Here is an 18,241-nt window from a genome sequence, read left to right as displayed (position 1 = left end):
ATAGTTGCGAACAATCTCAAGTATTTTTCCATTACTTCCTGTTTGAACCTCTTCAGCAGACAGAGACAGGGACGTTTCATCAGACCAGCTGTTCTTTAAGACAAGCCCTTTTTAGTTCACTGAACTGTGCAGCAGGTTGAATATTTCTTTGTAAGACAAACAGCTTCACTGACCTGTTACTATCTTTGCCCAGGGCGTTAACAAAAGAACTTGCTCTCGGAAAAGCCTCTCAGTAGCCCGTCGAAGCTTACCTCTGCCTTTTTTTACGCAATAATGCGTCCGCACCATGGAGCCTATTTCAGCTGGAGGCTGCATCCTACACTCGGAACATGATTTCTTTATGAGGGTGCTTCACTGGGCAGGAAAAGGGCTATGAAGATGAGCAGACAGAAAACAAGGCAAGGTGAGGTTTATTCACAGAGTTCATGACACTTGCTTTGCATTTAGTGTAGCCCTCAGGTTGACAAGTCTGTTTTTCTTCAAAACACAGTGTTACAAGAGCACCTGACCCGTCGCTGAGCACAACAATGTGCTTTACATCAGGCAAAATGGTCAGATTAATACAGAACAAAGGCCATCTTTATTTTTTGGCACAAGAAAAAAAATTACTGAAGAAAACTGAAGCTGTTTTTTTTTTTGTTTTGTTTTAATTCTTTTTTTTTGGGTGTCAAGTTTTAACTACCAATATTTGGTATCTGTTATTTTAGTAGAAAGATCAGATGCAGTGAAGAAAAACGTTTAATACATCACTGCATTTAGTGTGGATCTTTGGTTCAATGGTCTGTTTCTAAGACGCACAAATACTTAAGGCAGGAGGAGGCGAGGTGTGGAACAGTGTCCTGTTCGCCGTGTTTGATATGTTTCACTCCATGAACTTCTGAGAGAACCCCCGCTGTGCAGACGTGACCATTAATCTATTATGTATGAGTAGTTTGCTGCAAACTTTTAACAACGTCACCTCAATTAACAGAAAGGCATTTCACCCTGACGGGAAGCGTCAGGCTGGATTCACCGACCAATCAAAGCTCGTCGGAATCAGCTGCTGCGGACATGCAGCCGCACAGACGTGATCAACACGGAACAAGACAGTTTGAGGCTTTAGTGTGGAATTTTCTGCATTTCTGCATAAATATAACCCAAAATATTGGATCATTATCATGGATGAACAAATGACAGAGCCTCATATTTCCGTCTCATTCGTTTGATTGTGTGCTCTGCTGATGCTTTGGGTCATATCTATGCAGAAATCAAACAGCACTATCTTGACTGTCTGGATATGTTCACTCTCTCTGAATTTCAGAGCAAAGAAAACTTCACTAGTGAAGCAGACACAAATGTGTCACCACATCTTGTCACCAAGGACAGGAAGACTGAGAGACACTTGTTAGTAAGTACTTTTTTTTCTCTCCTTGGTTTTAATTTAGTGGAGCCCGGGACTGTTTTGCTTTCAATCAAAACAGTTGATGGTGAGTCACAACATGGAGGAGGAGGAGGGACAAAACAAAACTGAAGAGGGAGGCAGGGACACTCTCTGAACCGTCTGAGTGTCAGCAGAGACTCATCCCCACTGCACAGGAACCTCGGCTCACTTCCTTTGCCTGAGTTTAAAACTGAACATGAAACAAACGGTGTTTGTGTGAGAAAAGCAACTCCAGCTACTTGTAATCAGAGACTTGAGTGGAGTAACAATAAACTGATACAGACGGGTGCACATTCAGATCACTGCCCCCCCCACCTTCAGTCTGTTGAGGGGAGCGTGAACTCTGCCTCGGCGCCTGAGCGTGGAGCTAAAACAAGGCGACACCGCGGTCAGTCACACAGGAAACTGAAGAGGCAGACAACCTCACATCCTGCCTGAGCTGTGGAAGAAACACTTCCTCTTTACAAAAAAAACAGCAGCAAGTGCAAATACTACAGATCTCTCACGTGAAGGCAGCGGTGCGGAGAGACGAGCAACATGATGAATCTGAAAGCTCTGATATGGCGAAGAAGAAGAAGAAGAGTATCACAAAGATCTTTGGAGAGAAATTACATTCACAAAACTTCAGGTGATTAGAAAACAATGCGGTCTTCACTCCAAAATTATGCACACTGGCTAAAACAGGATTATTAGCCAACAGGCACCTTCAGTCTGGTAGTAAACACATAAAGGCAGTGATTGAAAAGACCTGCAGAGGTAAATTCCCCCTGTGATGACCAAAAGGATGTGCAGCGTGAGGGATGGCGTGCGTCTGGACCTCACCTTTAAACTGGCAGTGAAACGGATGAGACAATAAACAGCAGCGCTATGGGAACCATCCTCCCACCACTCCATTATCTGCTGACAAATATCACAGGGATATTTCCCATACAGGCTGCACATCTCAAGTCCAACAATGCAGCAGTCTCCATTTGTCACTTATCTGCCCCCCCCCCCCTTCACCACCGCCACCGCCGCCGCCGCCCTCCTCCTCCACCCTCCCTGTGGTTACCATCAGGGCTTCTTGGCTGCAGTTTTGGCTTTCCCATTGGGTCCTGTTTTGATCTGGGTCATCTCCACATCTGTCAGGGCGTCAGGAGGGAGGCAGGAGCGCATGCGTTCGATGGTCCTCTGGTAAGATGCCCTCTCCTGCTCCAGAGAGCGGATCATGTGCTTCATTTTGCTCTCCCGAGAAAGGAAGTTCTCCACGCTCGTCTCCAGAGTCTGAATCTTCTGCCGTGCAGCCTGAAGGACACGGACACCTCAGTGAAAGGCAGACACTCACACAGGGACAGTCTGATGATAACTTGCTGTTCAAACAGCACAGAATACGAGGGTTCAGTCATTTGTTTCTGTCACATTAGATGAAATAATGAGGATGCGAGTTCTTCTTCACAGATTCACACATTATGAAATGAAGAACATGCAGCTCTCAGGCTGTTGGACTTGTCAATGTTTCCATTGTGTTTTTTACTTGTGTTTTAGTGCCATCTATGGGTCGTCTGAGACACTACAACTGAAATAAACTATAAAGTTACACTTTTGTACATTTCTGCAGCAGAATTTCACAAAGTAGACACAAGAAGAGAATAATTAATATTTCTGTCCCATCTGTCAACTTCAAATGATGATATTTATGTCTGCATTATTATCACAAGCTTTCAAGCATATGTTGGATTTGAAAATCTCTCAGTATCGACACAAAATAAAGCTAGAAGTGTGAAGTTTAGTGCTTGTCTTGTTTACCTGAAGTTTTTCCAGCAGGTCCATGTTCTGTTTCTTTAGCTGTGCGTTGGTCTTTTCGAGCTTGTCGAGCCGGTCAGAGTCATCAGGCGGCGGTGCCGTATCCAACATCTCATCCTGCAGGACGTGGTACTCCACTTCGTATGCATGTAGCTGCTTTGAGATGTCCATCTCCATCACCTGATGGGAGAGACACATTAAAAGACAAGGTATAAAACACTCCAAGTGTCAGTCAGTCAGTGTCCATCAGTCTGAGCTCTCTGGGGTTGGAAGTACTCACAGAAGCACCAAATATGTGGCACTGAGGGGACCACTGCTAACAACTGCAATGCTAAAATTATAGTACAGGTGTTCAATCACTTGAATCCACATTTTCCATGTCCAATATTAACCTTTAGTGCAGATATTCCTGTGCACACTGGTCTTTAAGGTGCTTCTGCAAATGTTTTTACTCCCTGGAGATTAAATGAACTGCACAGAGCGGACATGGTGACAGGTCTCACTCACACTGAAGATACTCTTCATACGACTCTTGCTGGTCATCTGTGTTTACAGCATGTCGCTACGAATCCATAGGAATTATTTTGCCTTCTAAAATTAAAGAATACCGAACATAATAAAACTATATCAATGATAACAATGACAAAAGCAGCTTAAAGAAATGAGCTTCCCAGTTTCATGTAGAGGAAGTTGCCTGTCCTGATGTTAAGGTCACCACATGACAGAGAACCAGAAACATGCAGGCCAGCAAACACATAATGGAGGCTGCATGTCCATGTACTTTTAAAATAACATTTACCAAGTTTAGACTACCAAAAACATCTGGTGAACAACACTGTGTGTTATTTATGACTGTGGATAAAAATACCGCAGCATGCTTTTATTTTGAAAGGAGGCTGCAGAGTTCCTTCTCGTAACAACACAAAATTGTTGGAAGGAAGTTGTAAGGAACTAAATCCAACAATAAAAGTGTTTTCCCATCGGCTGACGTGAACCATTTTGCTGCTTATTAGCTTCTAATTCACAGTTATCAATAATTTTCAGCTCCCATTGACATCAATGGGAGTGCCAGATGAGTTCTGTAAGCAGCCATTAATGCACTGACTCTCGCTCGCTCTGTACCTTGGCCATGGTCTGCTCCATCTGTGTCTGTGTGAGCGCGGGTAGTGTCGTTTTCAGATAGTCCACAATGCTCTCAAAGCTGTCGCACTCCACTATCTCCCCCTCGTGGCTGCTCAGCAGACAGAGGGCCACTTTAAAGATCACCTCGGTGCCCTGCACAAACACAAAGTCTGAACACGAACGGAGCACCGTCAGAAATGACCCAATATCATATCAGATAACATCAGAGCTGTGCACTTTATTGTAAAAACATTACCAAAGATGCGGGACACGAAGCCAAGAGGGAACTGTGAGGCGAAGAGCGTGAGGAACCACGGCGCTGCGTAGAGGCTCGGGCAGATCTCGTGTTCTTCTAGGTGATTGTACAAGTCACGGTGGTAGTCGTGTAACAGTCTGGAGAGCTGGTACATCTGAATCTGAAACACACATGCACACACACAGGTCAAAACATGCAAACTGGTATATCTGGATCAGCAGGGGACAGAGTATCATTGGGAAATCTATCTGACCCCTATTCAAACACGGTGCAGCTTCAGTATTAGCAGTGTTATTGTAGAGACAGGCTCAGACAGGCATCAGGGCTGGGCACCTAATGATGAACCGCACTCTTTGACAGTGTATTACCACAGACAGAAAACAGAAGCAGAAGTTCACTCGGGCTAAAATTAGACTCTTTATCAGCCTCGCAAATTCCTGACAGTTACAACAAAGAGAAGAAATACCTTCACCCCCTCGTGCCGAACCGACACTCAAAGAAAACGGCACACATTCCTCTCTGCATTAAAGAAAAGGACTGAAGTGTGCTGTGCAGCGTAGAAGGAAGCCGCCTGGCTAAACGGTTACCTGCTGTGGATTAAACATTACCACGCCTGCTGATGCTCCAGTCAGGTCAGCTGATGTTTAACTGAAGTTAAACTGCAGCAGGTGTGGTTTGACTGAGAGGTGGAGACACTACTGTTTGCTCTCGCCGTCTAATAAAACCTGTGCAGGTACACACAGTCTGTGACGACCAAAAGTAAACGGACACCGTGTGCAGAATAAGATCTGTATGATGGAGCTGCAGCTGATGATAGATTGTCCATGATTAATCAATTTGATGGACCAATCAGTGAAAATGTCATGAAACTGACCGTTCAATCTTCCATTCATTGATTCACTGTTGCAACTTTAGAGCACATAATGTCAGCACAGACATGTGTGTTCCCATGCAAATCTGTCTCCAGTACAACTTTATTTAACTGTGTGGTAAAGCCTGTAATTTGTCTCCAATTTGACCTTTTTCAAATTCAATGCTGGTGCAACAAGTCATCGTGTCTGAACCTGAGCCCTTAATTATCCCACAGGAACCAGATACAGCAGTTAAAATGTTGGCACACGTCGTAGTAGTAAAAAGATCCTTCGTGCACTGACCTGCAGCGAGACCATGTCGGGTCTGTACTGCCGCCTGATGCCCAGGTCGTACATCAGGAACTTCAACATGTCAAACGCCTGCTCCTCGCTCATGTGGAGCAGCAGCACTCCAGCCACAAAGCTGATACCCTGACAGTAGCCGACCTGCACGGCACAAAAAAAAGAAACTATGTAGTGGAGAGTTTTTACGATGATCCTGGACTTACAGCCATGCACACATGTCAGGAGAGCAAAGAGGATTACAGTGTTTACCTCTGTGTCCAGCAGAGAGTAGGCTTTCAGGAGGTTGTAGAGGGAAAGCTGCCCAGCGCCAAGCTGGGCTGAGAAGTACTGGTGGGTGGGGAAGGTCCGGCCTAAGGGCGGAGACATATTTACATCTTTCAGCTTCCAATACCATCCATCCTCCAAACATCCTCCAGACACACAAATCCCATGACTGTCTGTCATAAATGTGCAGACCTAAGTCCACCAGGATGGCATGCTGCTGTGCGGTGAGCTGCTTCAGCAGGTCTTGGTAGGGGGTATCCGGAGCTTGCTGGCGCTGGGGAAGTCTGTGGCGAAGCCGGTGCTGATGGGAGAGAAGCAGCCAGACCTCCCCGCGCCTGCTCTTTGGAACACCTGCACAAAAAAAAGCACTTTCTTAAAATCAATATCAACCCACATACATCCAGCTCACGTTAGCCTTCACTGCACATTTTGTTTCCATTTTTGACCACATGGTCACACTCACACACACTCTCTTCTCTCACCTTGGCACAGAATGTGGTACACCTCCTCCTTGTCTTGTGGGACTGTCATTCTGCCAGGGGCCGTCAGTTTTCTCTCCCATAGCCCCAGTGCTTCTTTGGAGCACTCGCTAACTTCCTGGTAGTTGAGCTTCATTTTGCGGATGTGCAGTTCATCTCGACTTGCTGCCGTAACAAATAAAAATGATAGTTAGCATCATTTTGTCTGCATCAGAACATCAAGACGAGCAGACGCAGGCTTTTGTAGTACTGAATGAGCGGTAATGCAGACCCTTTAACCTTTAACCCACAGGTTGCCATGGAAAGCCTACTACAGACACAATGCCCACATTGATGAGATGTGGAGAAGCTATTTCAATATAAGTGGGATAAAAGAATCACCAACACCATGAAGGACGAACGCCTCTGAACATGCAAAAAGAACTGAATGAGTATAATAACCAGCCACCAGAACCATGCAAACCATCCACCCTGATCCCTTTTATGTTGCTTACCTTCTATTGATAATAGTTATTCACAGTTAGGTCCTCAGACCAGCATTGATGTGGTAACAAACAAAAGGGAAAGAGATGTGTGAGAATAGAAAGCCTACAGGCGCGATCCAAGGCTAAAAAAAAGAGGCTTTTTCCATCTCCTCTTTTTCACTACTAGAAGAATGTGATTGTGACATGTTCATGGTTTGAAGTCAGACACACAAAAACTGTAAAAGACACTAAAAGGCTTGAAAAAATGATGAATAAAGTAAAATTTCTGTGTAGCAGTTTAAGCTATTGGTTGCACATGTTTGTGTGTCTGTACATGTGGTGACATTAAACATATGTCCAATACAGTGGAGCCTGAAAGTTTCTGTATTTCTGCATAAATATGACCCGAAACATCAGCAGATTCTCACACAAGTCCTGGAGGGACAACTAAAGGTTTCCAGTAGCTGCTGATCAGTCGTCCACAGCAGCTTGGAGGAGTCTGAGTCCATTCCTCAGTACAGAGCAGCTTCAGTTCTGACATGTTGCTGGGTTTCCTCACATCAGCTGCTTGTTTCAGGTCCTTCCACAACATCTCAGGTGGATGAAGGTCAGGACTTTGACTTCAGAACATGAACTCTGTTCTTCTGGAACCGTTCTTTTGTAGAACCACTTGTGTGTTTGGGCTCGTTGTCTTGCTGCTCTTTCTCTTCAGATCCAGCTCACAGACAGATGTCCTGACATGTTCCTTTAGAATTCACTGCTGTCATTCAGAATTCATTGATCCATCAATGAGGACAAGCTGTCCTGGTCCAGATGCAGCAAAACAGGCCCTAAAACCATCATACTACCACCTACAACTTCTCAATTATATTAAACAATAAATAAAAACCATTTTCCCAGCAGCAAGTTTAGCCAACGTGAGACGACTCTTGTTACCCTGGGTCCTTTGTGACCTTGTGGACTATTACACATTGTTACTGAATAGATCTTTGTTGTTTAACACTGTTGAGGGTAACAGTGCTCCGTGTGAATTTAACAAATAAATCATTCCAAACTCTTTTAGGACTTGTGTGCTGATGACTTAGGTCATATTTATGCAGAAATATCTTACAGGATTTACAAACTTTCAAATGCTGTGGTATATACAGTGGGGAAAAAAAGTATTTAGTCAGCCACCAATTGTGCAAGTTCTCCTATTTAAAAAGATGAGAGAGCCCTGTAATTTTCATCACAGGTATACCTCAACTATGAGAGACAAAATGAGAAACAAAAATCCAGAAAATCACATTGTAGGATTTTTAAAGAATTTATTTGCAAATTATGGTGGAAAATAAGTATTTGGTCAATAACAAAATGTCATCTCAATACTTTGTTATATACCCTTTGTTGGCAATGACAGAGGTCAAACGTTTTCTGTAAGTCTTCACAAGGTTTTCACACACTTTTGCTGGTATTTTGGCCCATTCCTCCATGCAGATCTCCTCTAGAGCAGTAATGTTTTGGGGCTGACGCTGGGTAACACGGACTTTCAACTCCCTCCAAAGATTTTCTATGGGGTTGAGATCTGGAGACTGGCTAGGCCACTCCAGGACCTTGAAATGCTTCTTACGAAGCCACTCCTTTGTTGCGGTGTGTTTGGGATCATTGTCATGTTGAAAGACCCAGCCACGTTTCATCTTCAATGCCCTTGCTGATGGAAGGAGGTTTTCACTCAAAATCTCACGATACATGGCCCCATTCATTCTTTCATTTACACGGATCAGTCGTCCAGGTCCCTTTGCAGAAAAACAGCCCCAAAGCATGATGTTTCCACCCCCATGCTTCACAGTAGGTATGGTGTTCTTCGGATGCAACTCAGCATTCTTTCTCCTCCAAACACGACAAGTTGAGTTTTTACCAAAAAGTTCTATTTTGGTTTCATCTGACCATATGACATTCTCCCAATCCTCTTCTGGATCATCCAAATGCTCTCTAGCAAACTTCAAACGGGCCTGGATATGTACTGGTTTAAGCAGGGGGACACGTCTGGCACTGCAGGATTTGAGTCCCTGGCGGCGCAGTGTGTTACTGATGGTAGCTTTTGTTACTTTGGTCCCAGCTCTCCGGAGGTCATTCACTAGGTCCCCCCGTGTGGTTCTGGGATTTTTGCTCACAGTTCTGGTGATCATTTTGACCCCACGGGGTGAGATCTTGCGTGGAGCCCCAGATCGAGGGAGATTATCAGTGGTCTTGTATGTCTTCCATTTTCTAATAATTGCTCCCACAGTTGATTTCTTCACACCAAGCTGCTTACCTATTGCAGATTCAGTCTTCCCAGCCTGGTGCAGGTCTACAATTTTGTTTCTGGTGTCCTTTGACAGCTCTTTGGTCTTGGCCATAGTGGAGTTTGGAGTGTGACTGTTTGAGGTTGTGGACAGGTGTCTTTTATACTGATAACGACTCCAAACAGATGCCATTAATACAGGTAACGAGTGGAGGACAGAGGAGCCTCTTAAAGAAAAAGTTACAGGTCTGTGAGAGCCAGAAATCTTGCCTGTTTGTAGGTGACCAAATACTTCTTTTACTGAGGAATTTACCAATTAATTCATTAAAAATCCTACAATGTGATTTTCTACATTTTCTTTTCTTATTTTGTCTCTCATAGTTCAGGTATACATATGATGAAAATTACAGGCCTCTCTCATCTTTTTAAGTGGGAGAACTTGCACAATTGGTGGCTGACTAAACACTTTTTTTCCCCACTGTACGTGCTCACAAACTCACACAGAAACATCTGACTTTTCAAAATAAACAGAAATGAAAGAGGTTTAAGTTTAGTAGAATTATAAGCATCTCCTCAGGGTACATAAATCTCAACAACAGCTCTCAGTGTGAGCAGATTTCACCAACAGGCTTGTGACAGTTTATAAATATATTTATAATACCCTACATATAAAAGCAGCAATGCTACAGACATCATGTTCATTCATGTGACCATGAAAGGATCTGTTGTACGCTCACCCTCCAGTCTCTGGTTCTCCTTCTCCATGCGCAGCAGCAGGATCTGCTGGTGGACGGCGGTCTTCCAGAGGGCCCGGTAGTCGGCCGACGTCCTCTTAGGCCTCTCCTCGGGGGAGGGGTCACCTGACACGGGCAGCAGGCGTCCCAGAGGGTCCAGACCTGAGTCCGAGGCACGAGGCGAGAGAGGCAACAGCTCTCTGGCATCAGAGTTGTCTGAATAACAACGTCCAAGAAGGGAACTATATTATCAAGTCACATTTTAACAATAAATCTACTGTAATAAAAACAGATCTGCAGGCAACAAATATGAATCGCTTCATTGTTTAAAAGAACCAAAATGACGTGTGCTAATCTGTGTTTATCTGTGTCCTTTCAACCCTTTCAATGCGTCTCACATTTATGCATGCAATCAGAGAATCTGTCCTCCCAGAAGAACGACCCCTCTTCCTGGTACTCATTTTCTTTGCACTTGTGGATTATTCAGAGCTCATTCATTGTGCATTCTGTGTGAAACTGTGGGGAGGATTGTGTTACCACACCTGTTTGCTGCATGGATGCAGATGGCTTGTTCATGGGTGACGCCACCCTCAGGAAGATCTTCTGTCTCCAGGAGACCCTGCGTGGGGTCAGAGGCAGACCTCCTCCGCTCAGAGAGTCGCTGCTGCAGCCGGACAGCGTCCTCTTCCTGCCCTCCCCATTGCTACGAGAGAGGAAAGCCACGTCAAAGACACCCCAAAGGAGGCAGGTGTCGACTTACACCGACACTCCTGCTCTGTTTTATAAATGCAGACACACACACACACATAACAGAGGAAGCCTCACACACATTTCCTAACCAACACACTCTCTGAACATGAACTCTCAGCATGTTAATGAAGCAGCAGTGTGTACTGTGACAACAAACACCAGCCGAGGCGCATGCTGAAGTGTGTGTGTGTGTGTTCATCTTCTGGAAAAGAAAGCTTGTCGAGTTAGAAAATATGAAAAATGAGGTTGTTAGACATAAAAAAAAACCTTTTCAGAGTCATGTTACTCATGTTTCACATTTATTGAGTCATAAAAGCCAGGATTAAAAATGCATACCTGCCAGTCAATCAAGAGTGACAAACGCCAACTGCTGCTGATTCAAAAATACTAAAAAGAGGCCTGTGTCTCAGAAAGATGCTGTTTTTTATGACCTGAACTGTTGTTTTACACAAGAGAAAGTTTTGTTACATATATTTTTAAAACGTTACGGCTACATTAAAAAATAATGTTATGTTGTGGGGCGGCACGGCGGTGCGTGGGTTTTCTCCGGGTACTCCGGCTCCCTCCTGCATTCTAAAGACGTGCTTGTTAGGTTAACTGGTGACTCTTAAGTGCCCGTAGGTGTGAGTGTGGATGTGTCTGCATGTTGCCCTGTGATGGACCAATGACCTGTCCAGGGTGTACCCCGCCTCTCACCCATAGACAGCTGGGATAGGCTCCAGCCCCCCCGTGGCAAAGCAGGTTCAGAAATATCACATCTACTGAAGCCGGCCTGACTGCACAACAGGATCTGATGACGAGTCAGTGCAGCATCAAGTCGGCCCTCACTGAGGACATGAGACCAAGAAGTAGCCGTGGCGTCCAGAGAGGATTTTTTTTGTCAATCATGTTAACGGAGAGGAAAATAACAACGATTACAGAGCGAGAAGAGCTAAACGGCTAGCTTTTTTTTAGCCTAGCTGGTTGCACTTTTTGCCACAATGCTGCGTCCTAAACGCCTCCTCATTCAGCCACCGGCATTAGGGAGTTCAACGTACCCGAGGCCCAGTGGAAGGACTGCATGGCTCATCCATCAGCTCATCCTGCAGGCTGAGGGCAGTCTCACCGTGTGCCACAACCGTTTAAAAAACAACAACAAAAAGTAGCACGCAGGATCTGTTCAGACAGCATTAACCTCTGAGCGACAGATAACACTGCCAACAGTCACATCCTCTCCGGAGACATCATTTCATCTGTTTGAACTGCTACCATTCCCGTACGATATAAAACACTGCATCAATTTTATCATGCACTTTCTGATGTGAACCTTTATAGGTTGTTTTTAAATGTATTTTTGTTATGTATTTATTGCCCCTTTGTGATAATGTTATACACAAACTATGGGTATGAAACATGAAAACGTCAAAATTCAGACATGTTAGGAATAACACTTTAAATATTATTTTCCTTCATTTAAAGACGCACATGTTTTCGCTCGCTCACTGTGGATCACTGCACTGAGCTTGCTCAGCACACAGGAGCCCCTCTGATCAAGTGGCCAGTGAAAAACAGGAAGTGACCTTGGACTGAGATACTGAGACAACCGTTTAAAAAACACACATTGTCTCTTTAACTTCTCCTTTGACTTATTCAGTTATCTCCCAGCGCAGCAGAGAAGCAGCCTGGCTATCACTGTGTTATTCAGGTTTACATAACAGGATACGGTTTTTCATCAAACTGCTTCCTAAGCTCCATTTGCCACATTATCAGTGCAGAGGACACGACACAGAGCGGCACGACAGCCCGGTTCACTGAATCTCATTCATAATGAAAAGGTTAACCTTTACTTTCTGCCTTCCAGACACCTGAACCAGGTCCATCTGACAGGTCGGTCTGAACTGTAGACTAGTCACCATGAAGTGCATTAGTCAGAAAGGATCAAACGTTGTTAATAAAGGCGGGTTAAACACAGTCTGCTGTGCAAAAAAAAAGCCTCCAGTGCACATGCAAATACAACAGAAGAAGGGTGCATCAGCATCCCCTTCGCCTTCTGAGCGAAACAGGAAGTGGGCGGGTCCAACCGCAAAGACGTCGGGAGGGGAAAAAAAAAAGAAGAGCTGGAGAATATTTTCACTAATAAGCTGCAAAGGTGGAGAGACAGGAAAGGGTACAGAGGACAACAAAGCTGGGTGTTAAAATGTTTCTGCCATCCCAGCAACAGTACAGTTTGTCCCCGGGGAAGGGGGGGGGTGCTTTGTCTGAACACCCCCTCTCACCTCTTGAGGCTCCCACTGTCAGCCAGGGAGCTCAGGGAGCCCAGTGAGCCCTGGTAAATGCTTTTCAGGAAAGTGGGAGCAGAGAAGGAGGAGGGGAGGCTGAAGGAGGACTCGCTCTCCGAAACGCTGCGCGTTCTCGTAACAGCCTCGGGACTGGGGGGGTGGGGCCAAACATAAAAAATGGCCACAAATAAAAACAAACATTACACAAAAGGTCTGGTTGAAGCACAGAAAGAAATACAAACAAACTGCTGAGGGATCAAAACAGTGACAGGAAACATGTGGAGCTATTGTCTGAGGAGAGTGGCTGCAAGTGAACTACATCAAAACGTCAGCTAAATATGTAGTTAGTGTTGACGTGAAGTTAGATTTAGCCATTTATTCAAACACAGAAAATCCTGCACTGCTACTAACAAGAAGCATCAGTCGTTCCTACCTGCTCTGCAGCAGTTCAGGGGTCACAGACTGCTGCCGGCGGAGCGGCGGCTGCTGCTTGCTCTGGCTGGACAACGGGCCCTCGAAGGAGATGCGCTTCTTCACCGGTGGATGGCTGAAAGTGTGGGCACGCCGGCGGAACTGCAGCCCGGCTTCCGGGTTGTCGTCAGGGAAGGCAGGAGGGGAACCTGGAGGGGAGTGACCCGGAGATTCCTCATCCTGCTGAGGAGCACAATGAGAGTTTTTTTCAGCATGAATCACATCACCCCGGAGAAGGATGAAGGCTGACATAATCTGAAATAATCCGCCGTAAAACACACTGCAGCTCAACATCTGCACTCACCTATTCAGTCACACCTCATTCCTCTCTTCCACTCAGCGCTGCCTCATGTCTGCCGCTACAACTCCCTCATCTATTATATTCTAGAACAATGTCCTGTGACTCACAGCATCACACACAATTGGCAGGGAGGACCTCAGACACACAAACTCTCCAGACTCCTCCTCCCATCATGCTTTTAAAACCCACCCCCCCCCCTTCAAAATCTGGCATGACCGGGCACACGCAGTGATGATCACGACGAAGCCAGGACGCACATGGCTCAGCATAACTGGACATCCTGCCTGGAGTTTCCTGCTCACCAGCACATCACATCCCGGCAGAGTCCCCACAAGACTGCTGACAACTTCTTTACTAAGGAGGCCGGAGGCCTGATTTCATGTGAAAACTCATGATGGTCATCATATGACATACATGAAAGTCTTTATCTTTAAACAGAAACGTCACTGAATTCATGTATCTAAGTCTGTTTACAGGTTTGTTTTTTATGCTCCCAGAATTTCTTCCACACCAATAACAGCTTGAAGACTCTAGAAACTAACTCAGATGGCCAAAGTGTGAACTTTTAAATGTTAATATATATATATAATTGTGGCTGCTAGGCAACAGGAGCGGCTCCTCATGATAAACAGGAAGTCATCCACAGACCTGGTGTGAACTTCGTGGGCCGCAGAATATGAAGCACACACCTCCTGCAGCTCCTCACCTGCTGACACTGCTTGAATCTCTGGCACAAAACAGGGCATCATGGGTAATGTAGGAGTCAGGTTTTGACAAGGAAAATGTGCACATGGAATAATCATAGACTGTACAAGTTTTCCAAAGTCCTCAGAATTTAGTCTGAGGTGTGAATAATAAAAGTTATGTGATAATTTAAAAGACTGTGGAACGCCACAGAGCTCCACCTACTCTTGATCGCTGGTTTGTGAGTGAGTAAACGGAGTGAAAGCTTCAGTCCAGACAGCTGACGTGCTGGTTTGTAGGTGTGCATCTATACAAAGCATTATGGTACTCAGGGAAGCCATCTTTGAACTTGAACGTGTGCCAGATTTGTTGGTGTTCCCTGTTAACATGACTGATGAGGAGCTGGTGGGGCTTCATCGCACACTCGCTCCACATTCTAGACACACAGCAGTAACACGGTGAAGCCAACATCTGCAGATGGCTCCCTGACAGCTCTGTAAACACACTCCCTCCTGGTGCTGTTCTGCCTTTTGGCTGCTGCAGCCTCATCATTAAACTATGTGGGGATAATATGCGTCTCCATGTGAGAGGAGGGAGGCCTGCTGGCAGCCCTGACACCGACCAAAGTTACAAGCTCGCTGCATCACTCTCCTCCTTCACTGGAATAAAACCTGCTTTTTAAAGCCGCAGGGTAAAAAGCGAGAACTCCCAGAGTCCCCCGACTGCGGCTCTGGGAATTCTCATGTTCTTCCTCAAGGACACTTACTCTTTCGAAACTGCTAAGGCTCCCCATGCTTCCCAAACGGCCTCGCATTCGGCTGGCACCCTGGTGAGAAACAAAGGAACAACAACAATGTGGGATTTTTGTATTGAATGCTTCACAAACACAAGCTCAACTCAGGCAAGACATGAAAAGCACAAAGGTCTCTGTCTCTGAGACAGTAACAGATGGCAGCACAGGCTCAGATTGCACTGATGCTTCTGCTGAGGAATTATTCTGCTGTCTCACTGGCAGATATGGGTCAATCCAAATCCCCTGGATGACACAGAAACTGAGCAGGGAGACAAACAAAGGTGCAGAGCATGGCGGCTACCCTGTGTCTGAGGCAGAGACATGGCTGTAATGACTCAACCACAGGAAATATAATAAAGATAAGACGGGGCAGAACAGGAAAGGTGCTAAAAAAACCTCTCTGCACAGACCCACCCTCGCAAAGATGTTCTCCAGGGAGCTGGTGAGGGACGTGCGTGCTTTATTCTTCAGGATATCGAGTTTGAAGCGACTGCTGGTGGCCGAGCCGTCTGCCGCTGCCGCGCTGTTTCCTGCATTCTGTCAGAGACAAAAACCAGTTAAAATTAAAACATTTACTACACCACATGACCACAGGCCTGCAGGTGCTGCTAGCTTTAATAAAGGTGGAAATGTTACTGGAATATTTAACACCTCAGTCAGAGCCATTATGAGGTAATAATCCACAATCCTGTCATTCTTTAATGTCATGTTTTCCCCTTCAGTGGTTCATCTGAGGCTCAGGAACATCGTGCATCCAAGAATTAAATCACAGTCTAACATTTGTGAAAAGGAGTCACAAAGCACATCTGCACATAAAAGGAGGAACAACTCCATCCATCCATCATCTATTAACCTGCTTCGTACACACACAGGGGGGCTGGAGCCTATCCCAGCTAACTATGGGTGAGAGGCGGGGTCCACCCTGGACAGGTCACCAGTCCATCACAGGGCAACACACAGACAGGCAACCATTCACACACACACACACCTACGGGCAATTTAATGTGACCAATTAACCTAACAAGCACCAGTCAGAATGGAACCGGGAACCTACTGGCTGTGAGGCGACAGTGGCGTAACTGGACCAGCTTGTTTTAGCTTCAATAGCAGCCAGGACCAGGAACTGAAAAGCTAAAACACTCTTTATAACATTACAGTTGTTACAAACACCTTACACATTCAGCTTGATGTGTTGGTGGTAAATGAACGAGTGTTTTGTGGACTGTGTTTTTTCTGTGGCCTTGAGGCTGCTGCATCAACACAACAAGAAGCCGACCTTGAAAAGAAGTCCTTGCAGGAAAACACATCCAGAGCACTTTACATTTCAGTGAGAGTGTTTTGTTCAACTTGTCTTTGATATAAGAACACAGTCTTTTCTGTAACTTTCAGAATGTGTTTTTTGCTGCACTTACCTGCAGGGTCTCTCCAATGTGGAGGTGGGATTTCTGTTTGTTTTCACAGAGCTGTCTCAGATGAAGAATCGCCAGCTCATTTTCCTCTTGATCTGACCCGGGCTTCAGTCTCTGCAGACACAGATACACAAATGCTCCAAACTCAGGACGGGAATGAAAGGGTGCAGCGTCTGGAATAGCTTCTACTCAGTCGCTCACTCAAGAGATACAAACATGTCACTAATTCTCTCATCAGAAAGGCTGCTGAACCTCAGGAGAGCCGAACCTTACCTGAACTCGCTCAAAAATCTCAGCCTGCTCATTGTCAGTCAGCTGGGAGAGATATTTTTGGATGGCTAGCTTTGCTCTCGGTGGGTAGAGACCTGGAAACGGAACAGGAAACAACAATGTTCTCATATCTTGCTTTGACTCATGCATCAATATATTCATGAGTCAAAGCAGAGCGCCGTGCTGTCTGTGTGACTCTGTTCACACGGCGCACCTTCAATCCTCTCGCAGAGCTTGTGCAGGTCATGCATGGGGCAGGCTTCACAGAGCTGGATCTGGGTCTTGTTGCTTTGTAAGGCTGCTGCGGTAGAGAAGGCCTGCTTCAGGGTCAGCATCACCTCATCCACCTGACACACACACACAGAGAGAGTCAAATGTGGAGTTTGTATGCACAAACACAGCAAACAAGTCAATGTTTCCACAAGTATGAATGACATGAACATGACCTGTACGCTCACTCCCACTCCCTTGCCTCAGTGTATAACATTGGCTAACATTAGCTTGCCTGCTAACAGACAAAACACCACCTAAGGTAGCAAAATAGGGTGTTGATATCAAATTTATACAAACTATGTCATTTATCAGGCCTGTCAATGTTAGATTAAGTTTCCAATTTACTTCAAAAGCTAATGATACAAAGTCGTCCTAAACCAGGTGAGCACAGCTAGCTAGCTACTTGCAAATGTTAGCTGAATAATGTTACCTCATGTATCCCATGGCTAATTTAAATGCTAATTAGTGCCACATTCCAGCAGTCTCACTATAAACGCAGCTAGCTAAACTTAGCTTGCTTGCTAATGTTATTTTTAGCATAATACTTCAGTGAATTTTAGCCAACAATAAATATCGTAGAGTTGCTGTAAAAGACAACATTAGCAAAATAACACCTGGGTAACAAATCACATTAGCTAATATTAGCATCCTATGCTAGGTCCTTAGCTAAACTCGCGCGCTAACTTAATTGTTAGCATAACACTTAACCCTCAGGCGTCACTTTAATTTACTACCCTTTTGTGTCATTAGGGGACAAAAACGTCCACTTCCAAAAAACTGCTATAAAAAATTAACAGATTAATATTTTTTCTTACTTTTTTCTGCATAAATATGTTAAACAACTTCAGCCCTGCTCAAAACTACCAAACATTAAATCATTTTGAGGAATTTAACCCTTTAAATGCCAGTTTGATTACTTGATGTCACAGTATTTTTTTATGAAGAAAACACAAAAAATGAGTTATTTTCCACAAAACAAAAGTTAGGTGGCTGAGGCATTATTTTTAAATCTGTCATGGATAGGTCAAAGATTAGCCAAAATATTGAGTTTGATGCATTATTAGTTTTTGTGTAGCAGCAGTTTAAAATAG

The 18,241-nt window shown here is 44.9% G+C and overlaps 1 protein-coding gene across 7 annotated transcripts in view; it reads right to left on the bottom strand.

Annotated features, from left to right (window-relative positions):
• Window positions 1-392: 392 nt before the first annotated feature.
• tbc1d4 (TBC1 domain family, member 4) overlaps window positions 393-18,241 on the bottom strand; it is a 29,809-nt gene continuing 11,960 nt past the window's right edge. The window contains exons 7-24 of one of the 7 annotated variants that reach the window (XM_028433734.1): window positions 17,092-17,224; window positions 16,881-16,972; window positions 16,611-16,721; window positions 15,613-15,735; window positions 15,172-15,231; window positions 13,383-13,600; window positions 12,947-13,099; window positions 10,484-10,644; window positions 9,945-10,157; window positions 6,975-6,977; window positions 6,484-6,645; window positions 6,194-6,352; window positions 5,987-6,087; window positions 5,735-5,878; window positions 4,581-4,740; window positions 4,325-4,494; window positions 3,206-3,382; window positions 393-2,704 (exon numbers count right to left, since the gene is read on the bottom strand). In XM_028433734.1, coding sequence (XP_028289535.1) covers window positions 2,474-2,704; window positions 3,206-3,382; window positions 4,325-4,494; window positions 4,581-4,740; window positions 5,735-5,878; window positions 5,987-6,087; window positions 6,194-6,352; window positions 6,484-6,645; window positions 6,975-6,977; window positions 9,945-10,157; window positions 10,484-10,644; window positions 12,947-13,099; window positions 13,383-13,600; window positions 15,172-15,231; window positions 15,613-15,735; window positions 16,611-16,721; window positions 16,881-16,972; window positions 17,092-17,224 — 2,571 coding nt within the window. In that variant the 3' untranslated portion in view covers window positions 393-2,473. Of the gene's footprint in view, window positions 2,705-3,205; window positions 3,383-4,324; window positions 4,495-4,580; window positions 4,741-5,046; window positions 5,171-5,734; window positions 5,879-5,986; window positions 6,088-6,193; window positions 6,353-6,483; window positions 6,646-6,974; window positions 6,978-9,944; window positions 10,158-10,483; window positions 10,645-12,946; window positions 13,100-13,382; window positions 13,604-15,171; window positions 15,232-15,612; window positions 15,736-16,610; window positions 16,722-16,880; window positions 16,973-17,091; window positions 17,225-18,241 lie in introns of those variants that run through there. The other 6 variants (XM_028433731.1, XM_028433735.1, XM_028433733.1 and 3 more) reach the window with 6 other exon arrangements.

This window comes from Parambassis ranga, chromosome 21, assembly GCF_900634625.1.
Source record: "Parambassis ranga chromosome 21, fParRan2.1, whole genome shotgun sequence".
NCBI classification, from domain to species: Eukaryota; Metazoa; Chordata; class Actinopteri; family Ambassidae; genus Parambassis; species Parambassis ranga.
Note: the sequence above shows the minus strand (reverse complement) of the source record. Positions and strands in the feature narration are given on the sequence as shown.